Source organism: Limtongia smithiae, assembly GCF_038497785.1.
Source record: "Limtongia smithiae strain NRRL Y-17922 unplaced genomic scaffold V1518scaffold_7, whole genome shotgun sequence".
Taxonomy (NCBI): domain Eukaryota; kingdom Fungi; phylum Ascomycota; class Lipomycetes; order Lipomycetales; family Lipomycetaceae; genus Limtongia; species Limtongia smithiae.
This window is the reverse complement of record NW_027117628.1, coordinates 383,340-395,424: the sequence shown is the minus strand read 5'-3', so window position 1 is coordinate 395,424 and position 12,085 is coordinate 383,340. Positions and strand designations below refer to the sequence as shown.

At 52.7% G+C, this 12,085-nt stretch overlaps 4 protein-coding genes across 4 annotated transcripts; 2 read left to right on the top strand and 2 right to left on the bottom strand.

Annotated features, from left to right (window-relative positions):
* The first annotated feature begins 17 nt into the window (after nt 1–17).
* On the top strand, nt 18–2,252 carry V1518DRAFT_417938 (uncharacterized protein). The gene has a single exon (XM_066904425.1). The coding sequence runs from the start codon at nt 78–80 to the stop codon at nt 1,788–1,790; it is 1,713 nt and encodes a 570-aa protein (XP_066759088.1). The 5' UTR covers nt 18–77; the 3' UTR covers nt 1,791–2,252.
* On the bottom strand, nt 1,969–4,236 carry V1518DRAFT_417936 (P-loop containing nucleoside triphosphate hydrolase protein). Its single transcript, XM_066904424.1, has 4 exons — nt 4,141–4,236; nt 4,004–4,058; nt 3,504–3,790; nt 1,969–3,450 (listed from the first exon to the last, which is right to left on the bottom strand). Exons 1-4 carry the CDS (start codon nt 4,175–4,177, stop codon nt 2,306–2,308), a joined length of 1,524 nt encoding a protein of 507 aa, XP_066759087.1. The 5' UTR covers nt 4,178–4,236; the 3' UTR covers nt 1,969–2,305.
* A 245-nt stretch (nt 4,237–4,481) lies between these two features.
* Nucleotides 4,482–6,703, bottom strand: V1518DRAFT_298334 (YAP-binding/ALF4/Glomulin). Its single transcript, XM_066901090.1, has 4 exons — nt 6,508–6,703; nt 6,317–6,451; nt 5,961–6,261; nt 4,482–5,900 (listed from the first exon to the last, which is right to left on the bottom strand). The coding sequence occupies exons 1-4, from the start codon at nt 6,589–6,591 to the stop codon at nt 4,534–4,536; spliced, it is 1,887 nt and encodes a 628-aa protein (XP_066759086.1). The 5' UTR covers nt 6,592–6,703; the 3' UTR covers nt 4,482–4,533.
* A 77-nt stretch (nt 6,704–6,780) lies between these two features.
* V1518DRAFT_374110 (uncharacterized protein) lies at nt 6,781–11,677 on the top strand (the record flags this gene model as incomplete). Its single annotated transcript, XM_066901450.1, has 10 exons — nt 6,781–6,844; nt 6,930–7,072; nt 7,122–7,256; nt 7,315–7,674; nt 7,731–8,494; nt 8,610–8,781; nt 8,956–9,915; nt 10,000–10,150; nt 10,200–10,795; nt 10,853–11,677. The coding sequence occupies 10 exons, from the start codon at nt 6,781–6,783 to the stop codon at nt 11,675–11,677; spliced, it is 4,170 nt and encodes a 1,389-aa protein (XP_066759085.1).
* Between the last annotated feature and the right edge of the window lie 408 nt (nt 11,678–12,085).

The window sequence follows — 12,085 nt, the reverse complement described above, 5'->3', positions numbered from 1 at the left end:
ACGCCAGCAACTCATCGCCTATTTTCCCCGCCATATCGCAAAGTCCACTCCCGCCACCCGCACACAGCCACTACCTCATGCCTCCGCCCCAGGTCCCGCCGACTGGCGGCGTGCATTCCACGGACGGTGTTTTGCAACCCGACTTTGGCGCGTACATCGACTTCTCGGACCTCCAGCTCGACCTCTCTAGCTTCGACTACGACTTCGACCCGCAGCAGTTTCAGCAGCCGCAGCTCTCTCAACAGCAGCAGCAACAGCAGCAACAGCAACGGCATCAACAGCAGTCTCAGCATGTTGTTCAAGATGTCAACGACCAGCAGATGAACCCTGCGCCGCCGCTCCATGACATGTCAGTGTCCCCGCTGCAGTCGCCAGGAACACTTTCCACCGTTTCTGGCATCCCACCCACGCCCGCCTCTCTTGACTTCGTATCGGGCGCGCAGTCTTCGGCCTCCGTCGCGGCCATTTTCCGCTCACCCTCTGGCGTCGTCGACCCTTACAGCGTACGCGAGGAGATGATGTTCACGCCGCTCCTGTCGCCCGCGGTGACGCCGCTCGATCATCCTCTCGGTGGGCCTGTGCACAAGGACTTTGTCTACAACCCATCTACTTACTTCTCCCCGCTCACCTCTCCTGCGCTCGAGGCTGAGCAGTATCCGTTCAATAATGGCGCTGTTAACTCTCCTGACCTCGGGCCTTCGTCGTCGTCAAAGCTGCGTCGCCGGATACCCGCTTCATACTCCGCTTCCTCTTCCCCGGCTCAAGGCCCCTCTGCGGCGCGCAGTTTCATGGCCGCGGATGCAGCTGCGCCCCATCGCTCGACGAAGCGACGTGCGACGGCGGCATTTGCTACAGCCGCCGCAGCAAGCAATATGACGCAGATTGGCTCCGGAGACATATCGTCGTCTGAGAGTATTTCGCCGGAGCCATTACTCTCGCTACCAGAGACCTCAATGGCTCCGCCCCCGGTGCCGGTCTCGAAGACATCCGCGGCTGCAACACAGCAACCGAATCGGAAATTTGCACCAGTCACTCCGGCTAGTCTCATGAACTTGTCAAAGGACCGGGTTAGCAGCACTGGTGCCGTACCGACGCGGGACGCTGCCGATGCCATCATCGAAGATGTTGCCCGTCGACAGTCTGCCAGCGCTACCATGATGCACACCTCAACTGCCAATGTTTCGCTCTCTTCTACTGCTACCGCAAGCGCGAACAACAGTCCGGCCCTGCGTCCCGCCCCTTCGCCGGCCCAGCGGCCACTCAAGCCAGTCAGATCGCGGACTGGCAGCGTCAACATATCTCCAAGCCTAAAGCCTAAGATTTCGCCAAGCTTGAAGCCGCTGCTTCCTGACGGGCTTGAGGCCGCGTCGGCGGCGCTGCTTGCGTCAAAGTCGAACTATCAGAACATCGTTGAGGGCAAGCATTCCCAGCTTGGTCTATCCTATCCGGAGCAGCTGAGCATCAACTTGACGTCAAAGCGGACTTCCCACAAGATCGCGGAGCAAGGCCGGCGGAATCGGATCAATAACGCGCTGACGGAATTGAACCAGTTGCTGGTCGACAACATCAATCTGCCAGCCTCAGAGGACGAGGATTCGGAAAAGAATGAGCTTCCCCAGCAGTGCTCCAAAGCCAACACCGTAGAGCTTGCTATTGATTACATTAAGAAATTGCAAGATCGCATCGGAAGACTGAAGGGACGCTTGAAGGACGCAGAGGCCGAGCTTAAGGAACAGAAGCTGAAGAACTCGGCTACCGCTGCCTTCGCCAGCCCTACGGAAGCGCCCTAGTTTTTGGCTAATTATCTAGACTTGATTCAAATTTTGTTTGTTTTGTGTGCACGATCTCTTCTAGTTAGGATCTTGTTTTGTGTTGCACCATACCACTATATTATATAATCTCTATCTTTCATCGCCGATGAAAAGCTACTCGTTTTTGCTTTCTCTGTATCATATTTTTGAAGCATACTCTCTTTATTCGACAGTTAGACGAATGAATCTTTCCTTATGATTTAGTGGTGCACTGGGGCTGGCGGTGGACCAAAGATCGGAACAACTATTTTCCATATTTGCGAATTGCGATGTGAGGTGCGAGCATAAGGTACGTGAGAGCATGTGGCACTATTCAGTGCACAAGAGCACAAGTTATGTATCACATATGATATGGCAGCACGGCAACATCTATCCCATTGGTTGGAGAGAATTTTCCGCTTTTATTTTTTAAGATATGATTATAACAATTTACAAAACAATGTGCAACAACGAAGCCGAAAAGACACGAAACTTGAAACAAGATTAATTATTACTTATGCCTCGACAGATTCGGCGGGAGCGGCGGGGGGCTCGGCGCGGGCACGCTGGTAAAACTCGTTGATGATCTTAGCCGGGATACGATTGAGGAGCTCCTTGGGGTAGATACGGAGCAGGGACCAAGCGAGATCCAGTGACTCGAAGATGGTACGACCTTCGTACGAGTCTTGTGAAATGAAGCTGCGCTCAAACTTCTCCAAAAACTCAAGCGACAGTTTGTCCTCCTGCGACAAGGCCTCCTCTCCGACGACAGCCTTCATGGCGGCGGCATCACGGCCAATAGCATACTTGGCGTAGAGCTGGTTGGACACATCACCGTGGTCCTTGCGGGTGAGCTTCTCGCCGATGGCGGACTTCATAAGACGGGAGAGGGATGGCAGCACGTTAATCGGCGGGTAGATACCGCGGTTGTGGAGCTGACGGTCGACAAAGATCTGGCCCTCAGTAATGTAGCCAGTCAAATCGGGGATAGGATGAGTAATATCATCATTAGGCATGGTCAGAATGGGGATCTGGGTGATCGAGCCATTTCGGCCCTCGACACGACCGGCCCGCTCGTAGATAGTAGACAAATCAGTATACATGTAACCGGGGTAACCACGACGACCAGGCACCTCCTCACGAGCAGCAGAGACCTCACGAAGAGCGTCAGCATACGAAGACATATCCGTAAGCAGGACGAGGACGTGTCTCTCAGTTTGATATGCGAGGTATTCGGCGGTGGTGAGAGCGAGACGGGGTGTGATAATACGCTCAATAGTGGGGTCGTTGGCCAAGTTGAGGAAGAGGGTCACACGGTCAAGCGAGCCAGACTCTTCGAAATCCTGTTTGAAGAATCGCGAGGTTTCCAAGTTAACACCCATGGCCGCGAAAACGATGGAGAAGTTCTCCTCGTGACCGTCGTGGACGTCCTTAGTAGGCCGCTTGACGAGACCAGCCTGTCGGGCAATCTGGGCAGCAATCTCGTTATGGGGGAGACCGGCGGCAGAGAAGATGGGAATCTTCTGGCCACGAGCGATGGAATTCATGGTGTCGATGGCGGAGATACCAGTGGAAATCATCTCTTCGGGATAAATGCGGGAATAAGGGTTGATGGGGGAACCGTTGATGTCAAGGTAGTCCTCGGCAAAGACCTTGGGACCTGCGACGAGTTAGCAATAGGTTAAGCACATTACAAACCAAGGAGTAACGTACCATTGTCGATGGCGTGGCCGGAACCGTCGAAGATACGACCCATGACATCCTCGGAAACAGGGATGCGCAGACTCTCGCCAGTGAACTCGACGCGCGTCTTCTTCACATCAATGCCTGAGGTGCCCTCGAAAACCTGGACGATGGCACGGCTGCCGCGAACCTCAAGAACCTGACCAGCGCGGACAGTGCCGTCGGGAAGGGTAAGGTTGACAATCTCGTTGTATCGGGGGAACTTGACATTGTCAAGAATAACCAGGGGTCCATTGACACCGGATACGGTGTTGTAGCTGCGGAAGCGTTAGTGGTGTGGTCGGTAGTGGTTGGTGCAGGTGGTCGAGCAGGCCGCGAGGCAGAGTGGAGATAGCGAAGCGCCGAGGCGGGACTGCCAGCAGAGAGCTCCGGCGGAAGTCTCCGATGGCGACACCACCAGCACGCAATGCATTGCCCACCACCTCAGTGTACAGCTCGATTGATCGGGAGGCAAAGAAGATGCGACGTACTTGAGACGAGGGTGGATGGAGTAGTTGCGGGTGACGGCTGCGGCGTTGATAACGGCTGGAGACAAGGTAAAAAAAAAAGCGTCAGCGATAGCAGTCACGGAGTAGAGTCCGCAATTGCAGAGGATAAGGGCACTTACCAGCCTCGGCAGGCGACATGCGGGCGTCTTCGGCCATTGTGGGAGGAGTACTGCGGGGAAGGGTGGGGGGGTGACGGTGGCAGAAGAGGATGAGTGCGGGCGAGGAAGAGAGAGAAAAGACGAAGGCTCTGAAAAGATAAACCGAGCTGCGGCTCGTGCTCAGCCCTCCAATCACGCCGCCGGATTGGGACATCTCTCGCGATCGCGCGCCATTTGAGGCACAAAAGCCGCGCGCTTCACCACTTACACCCCCTCGGCTGCGGCTCGTCCTCGCCGGTCTCTATCGGATTTGTGTTCGACTCGTTCCTGGCCTCCGCCATTGTCGTCTATATCACAACCCCCCTCGTAGCTCTTAACGATTCTTTATTTTACTGCTGCAGTGGTGCGACACGCTCATGCGGCTTCGACATCTGCAAGCTGCAGCCCGCCGAGCCCGCTCGCGAGCCGGCCGTTCTCTAGAAACTCCACGCCAGTCGCCAGGATCCGCTCGCGCACTTCGCGCTCCGTCCGCTCGTCGTCTTCCGTTTCCGCGCTCTCTGCCACGACCGCATCGCTCTCAATCAACGCACGCAGTCGCGGAATCGCACTGTCCAGCAGCTGCTTGCTGCCGTGGATAACCGCTAGGAAGTTGCTCACCCATGCGAGCAACGTCGAGTACCGCTCGTCCAGCAGCAGCTCTGGGCTGCTCTCCACGCCCTCCAGCGTAGCTAGGATCATCTGCTCCGTCTCGGCCTGCCGCCGCTTGTCGTATGACGGTTGCTCCTTGGTTCCGCAAAACTCTGCGGAGTTCAAAAAGTCCTTGAGCACAATCACAAATGCCCCCCTAACATTCTCAAACGGACAGTACTCGAGCGTGTCGTAGATATACGCAAACGCCCGTTCTGGACTAGACTTTCTTAGAAGGTGTGTAACGAGAGTGTGGAACAGGAATCGCACTGGCGGAATCGACGACGTGGCCGAGAGCGATGTTAGCAGCTGCAGGAACCCGTTGAAATCCGCGCTCGGCATTGCATCTAGCTCGGCCTGGTCCACGTCCTTCAAAAACTTCCAAGCAAAAAAACCGACCGCGTCACACACGCCTGCACCTGGCGCCTCCCCATTCTCTCGTACCAAGAACCTCGTAATTATTTTGATCACCTCGGTTGCCGTGAATGTAATCTTGGCCCGCGGATCGGATATCAAGTACTCTGCCAGCAGTAAGAAGCAACCTTCCGCGGACAGCGGTATTGATTGGTCAGCCTGCGGCGGAGTGGGAAAACTGGGATCAACATCCTCCTCGTTCTCAGGCTCCATCTCCGGCGGATCAGCAAGAATAGTCTCCGCAAAAACTTCTGGAGCGATGTCGAACGACGACGTGAGTTGCAGGAATCGCTCCATCATCTCAACAATGTTTGCCGAGGCAATCCCTTCAAACGTAACAGCTCGTTTCCGCTCTCTCTCGGGGAGAATCTCGAGCTCCGGCTTAATCACTGCAAAGTATCGTCGACTCCAGTCCACGCTCTGGTTGCGTAGCATGATCTCGACCATATGTGTAGCATAGCTTTGTAGCATCAATCGCTGCAGCAGCTCTTCCTCGGGGTCAACCGGCGACTTGGATGGCGGGGGGATGTAGTCTCGTGAAAACAGGTACAGCCGCCTTAGCAGCACTGGCAACGACTGATCGCTCAGGTCGTCTACGTGGTTCGAAAAAAAGGACAGCAGAGCTGTTGACGAGGTGGCCAAAAAGCGAGAGGGGTATTGCGTCGTTATTCGCCGGGTCACTGTACGGGATCATCTGTTAGCTGCTATGCAAAAAGGCACCACGTCTTGCATTATCGTACCACTTATAATCACCTCAAATAGGGCGTAAAACTGCAAAACAAACAGCTTCTCGCTGTCTAGATTCTGTTCCGGTGTGGCATCAAATGAACTGTCGACAGACAACGAAGAAAGCGCCTCAATAGCCTTCAGAAACACTTCTTTTGCGTTGCCTTTCTCTGCGATCAAGTTGAAGATCCGCAACGCTGCCTTTCGTGACGTAACGGTTGGCGACGCCGCCACGATATCAAACGCCTCAGAGGATGAAAGGTATGGTAATAGCAGTACAGGAAGATCCCATGCTACTGACGATAATAGTGTTTCCTGTGAACGGGATGTCAGACTCAAGGGTAAAACGATTTGGTGTGTTCAAGTTTACAGTGTCACTAACGTTGTTGCGCAAAATACTGTCAAGTGCCTGTAAAATAGTGATCCTTTCTGACTCTTTGTATCTCTCGCTATTTGTGAGATAGATGTCAAGCAGCGTGGAGTAAGTGATGTAGTCATCGGTGTCCTATAAGCAAAGTTAGGCCTGGAACCGTAGAGACTGGAGGTGAGAATGATCCGTACCACGGCGTCCTGTGCTGCGTCCGTCAGCGCGCGCACGGCATCTTGGACAGTGTACTGCAAATCGGCTGCCGAGTCTAAAGACATTCTTGTCACCGTAGTCGATCTGAAGGGTTTTGGTGGGCGAGGTACTGTTGTTGCAGGGCGCGACTTCTGCGCGGCTGCAGTCGGGACCAGACTTCGCCAAAAAGTTCGATGAAGTCATCGAATACTGTCTCGCGTACTAGTTCGTGTCTGGCACGTTGCGTCAGTGCCACGCCACACCACAGCCCCTCTATGTCCGCCGCCGACGAAGTCGTCGCTCATGTAATCGAGCAGATCGCCCTAGATGGCATTGACGGTGAGTTTAGCTTCCTATCACTGACTGTTCCTCGGTCGGGGTGCGTCAAACGAAATGCGGTCGCTAATTCTACGCGTCTAACCAGGCTGTAGCCTCGAGCGAGTATGGGAATTCACGAGCCAACGTGTTGACACTCTCGACGAGTCAATGAAACGTGTCGTTTGGAAGTGGCTTTGCAACGAAGCAGGGCGGTTCATTGTTGGCGTTGCAAACGAAGACGCGGATCCTGTACGTTGGGCTTGTTGAGGACCCCGAGCTTTCGCTGACACACACTCAGACACTTATCTCGGAAGAGGAAAATCTGAGCGATCTAAACAGCCTAGTTGAACAGTATGGAGCGAGACTGCGAGCCTACGTGAGCCAGGATTTACTGTGGCGGACATTGACAGGAACAACCAAGGACGGAGCAAACGTAAGTGCCTCTCTCGTCACAACAGGCTCCGGTATGCCGAAATCTAAAATTGCGTTAGATTGGGCATTTCCCATTCATACTCCTCTGCACGATCACCAAGGCGCGCGAGAAGGGCATGACGTCCGTTGAACTTGCGAAAGCCACGAACCAAGACCCCCGATCACTCTTCAGCCGAACGAAGCTTCTCATCGGCATGGGCCTTATCGCGAAATACCCGTATATGATCAACAAGAGCACCAAGACTTCGCTTCTAGTCAATTCGCGATTTGTCTTGAAAAGCCGAAAGAACTTTGCCAAGGACGTGAGCCAAACAATCGACGTCATGATTCGCTCAGGAAAGCTCCGCCAGGATATCCTTGAGGCACTTGCCAAAGCGAGAAATGGGATCAGGCAGGTGAATGATCTACGTAGAGAATTAGTATGTCGCATTTTTATTCTATGTATGCTTCCATTGCACAGCTAACGAAGATCTAGGGAATGGACGAAAGCAAGCACTTGAAAAAGCTCTACATCCGCTGTCTACATATCCTAGATCGCTACGGCTACATTAGAAGAGTACAGGTAGTCAGATCGTCAGATGCGCCAGGCAAAGTGCACAGCTGTATACAGCTTATCCGGGCGTACACCAAGATCAAAGAAGAAGAAGACGCGGTGTTTGCTGGCCTCGACGAGGATGCCTCGGACAAGAGTGACAACGAGAACGACAATGACGTGGACAACGAAGTCGACAACGAAGTCGACAACGAACATAATGAGACTGAAGTTGCAGGGAAATTCGAAGTCGACGACAATGACCAAGTCGAAGAGCTGGGCGACGACAGCATGGTTATTCCACAATACAGCCGATATTTGCCACTTGAGAATCAGCTATATGATGCTGTCGCATACAGCGGTCCGAGTGGAATTTCTGCCATGGATTTGCGACGGAAGACTGTGGGCATAGACTTTGTCCGACTATTCAACAACGTCCTCGAGAAATGGGCAAGCACCGCCGCTAATGTGGCTGCGACGAAGCAGCCAATACACATGCGCCAATACGCTCTTGTCAAGGGAATGGACATGGTTGCGCGGGTTTCATATTTTCGTTACTTTACAATGCCAATGTTTTACGAATACACGGAAATGGTACCAGACGAGCACTGGTCGGAGTTTGCACCGGCGCCGGCGAAGCTGGCATACACTGATTTGCGATCATTAGCAAAGCGACCTATCGGCAAACGAGAAGAAAAGTTGATTCAGTTTGTCACGGATGATAAGGGCAACTCTGGTACGCAAATTATCATTTTCTAACTGACCATCTGTCTGGAATGATATACTAACTCCGCGGTTTATAGTACCTCTGTTTCACAAGAGTGTGAATAGATCTCAGACCGACTCTCCTGACCCAGCCACTGGGCGGGACACGCCAGTGCCAAAGAGACTGAAGACGTCAACGGAGAAGAAGCCACAGCGGCCTCCAGACCCATCCGGTGTTAAGCGCAAGCGGGGACGACCGCGGAAAAATCTTCTTCCTGAAGTGTCTGCTGTTGCACCAATCCAAATTGCAGGTGATGCTTCTACTACCGAGACTGTGAGCGCTCCTGGACCGGTTGCTGGCGCCGTGGCCGCTGATCAGCCGGCTGCCGAGGATCCAGAAGCCGCAGATCAGTCGATAGACACCGACAGTCTAAAACTAGATGACGTTTTGAGCTTAGATGAGATAGTGGCGACGTCTGTGATGGACGAGTCTGACTTGGTCGAGATTCCTGACACAGTAGTCGAAATTCACGACGATAGCGCGCTTCAGCCGTCAGAAAGTGTGCAGACTTCCACAGCTGAATCACTGGAACCAGCAAATGACGGGTCACTTCAAATCGTCAACACTGTGCAGCGACGTGTGATGCCAGAGTTCAAGATCGCGAGTCTCAAAATGAAATTGAGGAAGCCGCACGCCTCGAAGGAGACTCGCCAGTCCTTTTCATTTGCTGCAAATCAGCGGCAGGAGCTGATTTTGAAACTTCTTGAAGAACATGACGGTGTAATGCAAGGTGCAGGTGTTCTGTCGCAACTTATGCGTGAACGAGGAACGGATGCGTCGCACAAAGTCATCGACAAGAAGACTCTGCAACGCGACCTAGCATCGCTAGAGGGGAAGCGGAAGCTAAATTCGTTTATTGTGAACTACGTTGATTCTTCAAGCAAGTCTGTTAGTGTCCGGATTATTACTCGCCCGGATTGGACGTTGGACACCCCTGAGGTAGCCGAATTCAAGGACAACTTGACTACGCACCCGGGACAGAAGAAGTGGACTGTGCGGCAAGTGGAAGTGATCAACGATGACTTCTCGCTGTACCATCTTGCACCAGTGCAGAAGAAGAAGGAACTTGCACGTGTCGAGCGCATGGCAGAGAGAGCGATGCGGAAGACGGAGCTCTCTACTACTGAGAAGCAGGCTGTGTCAGAAAGATTACGGGCGAGCGCGATGGAGCACGAAAGTGTTATGCGTGAAGGAATTATTCATCTAAAGGACACCAGCGCTAAGCCTACCGCGCCGACGCGACGAGGGCGCAAGTCAAAGACGGCTGCTATTCCTCTTCTGAAAACAGAGAAATCCGCGGAAAAAACAAAGGCCAACTCTCCAGGAGCCACATCACCGACAGTTACGGAAGCTGGAGTGGAAGTAGACGTGAACGCCGCGACAGCTTCTGCCACAGAAATGCAAGAGAAGACCGAGCAAATGCGAGTGGATCTCGCAGCAGCAAAGTCTGCACAGAGACTGCGAAAGCGCAAGACATCAGAGCTAAGCACGACGGCGGATCCTATGTCGCAATACATACGTCCTGGCAAGAAGGCGCGCTCCATGGACTCTGAGAGGACAAGATTGCGACGTTTCGAGCAGAGGAAAGAGAGAAAAGGTAACTGACTTTCATTTTGCATAGTGCTTATTGTTAACAAGTTTTACAGACACATATCGCCGAACTCGGCTATCAATTCATCTAACTAGTCAGCAGCTGGACGACGTTTACTACACTGTTATCGTGGTCCGCTCGTTTGGCGGTCTCTCAAAACCCATCAACTGGACAAAAGTTTCTGAGTCACTTGGTGGCGATCCTTTCACTCTTGAGGTCTTGACGTCCTACTGGCCACGAATTCGCAAGGCGTTCGGTGGGTCGAAGACGCTGGTGAAAGCATGCGCTCGCTGGGAAAAAGTGTTCCTGGACGGCTACGAAGCAGGCAAGTTTCCGGATTTCGATGCGTCGGATCCGGATATCCCAGCCTTGGCCAAGTATTGGCGTGAGAATGACATCGAGACTCTCAATGACGAGGACAGTATCGAAGTCTTCTCAAAGCTGAAGAACAACAGCACGGCGGTCGCGGATTTTACGTTTGTGAAAGACAATATTCCGACAATGTGGTTGGACGAGTTATATAATCCGGTATCTTCGCTGAAGGCAGAAGAAACTCTCACGGCTGTACCCTTCTCCGTGGAAGAGAATGAGCCTTCTTTGGAGGAGGTGTTTAGGGCCCAGCCCGTGGACGATGTCAAACAGCTGATCAAGGTTTGTTTGTCGTATTGTGCTATGGTACTTAGGATGTGTTCGCTAACGATGTTCTAGTCTATAATCGCAACAAGTGATGCGCGCTACACACGTGAACCAGCAAAGACTTTGCTGGACAAGTACGGCTCAGAGATCTGCGCACAAGCGGTAAGCGAGATGGAAGCCGACAAGATTATCACCTACGTGTTCCGCGATCTCGAGAACCGATTACCAGGCCGCAACTTTGTCTTTTCCGAGCGCTTTAACACTATGGCGAAGGTCCGGCCCCAGCCTAACGTGATGTCTAAAGCGTGCGAGTTTCATAATCGGTTGGAGAAGGCATTTACAGAGTCTAAGGGATTGATTATGTCGCGCCTTGCACCTGATAGCTCGATGGTATGTGTGATGGAGTTGATTGCCAATCGTCAGGTCGAGTTGGTGCGCGTGAACGTGAACGTCGGAAAGCTCATTGAGGGCTACACGTCGAGACTTGTGGACCGCGAGAAGCTTGACTGCGATATTGTCCTTCGGAGTTCTTCCGAATTTGCTATCAACAGTCTTCCATCAGTCGACGTCCCTGTGCCAGTTGTGACTGAAAGCGAGGGAGACGAGAAGGCAGTGGTTCCAGGTTGCCGTACCTGGGTTGATGTTATGGGGACAGCGGATGCGAAGCTATTCGTTAAGTTTGCGAGTGTTGTTGTGATGGCTATTGATTTACGCCCCGGTGTGCCTGCGCAGGAGCTGTGCCGCAGGTTTAAATGTATACTAACACGTACCGAGATGCGGGAAGTTTTGGAATGGCTTGCAAAGAAACAACTGGTGGTTATGGATAGTGAGCGGGGTAATGGGTATTGGGTTAAAGAGGGATGGTACCATACGGACATGGAGGAGACCAGTTCTTAAGTTTATCTCTAGGTGAATGTACGCTTACTGATTCATTCCTGCGCTGCTCGTCGTGTAGTCATGTGGAGCAATGGTCGACGAGAGGTGCTTGTTCACAATTGGAAGGGCAACCGAGCTAGCCGCAGCATCCGACTTGATAGGATTTCCCTTGCCAGAAGCTTTAAGAAAACTTATGTCAGAAGTTGCACCTGTGCGAACAACTGAGCCGGTGTATGAATAGCCACCCATAGATTTCATGTGGAATACCGCAAAACTTCCAAGAGTCGGGCTGGAGAATGGAACAACAGGGGAAAGTGGACAGCGTTTGGCAGATGAGCACGTGTGATGTATATGAATCATTATGAAAGTGCGAAGATCATTTGAGAAATATTGAAAACTAACAGACATTTAGCAATTGAACTGAGTAGC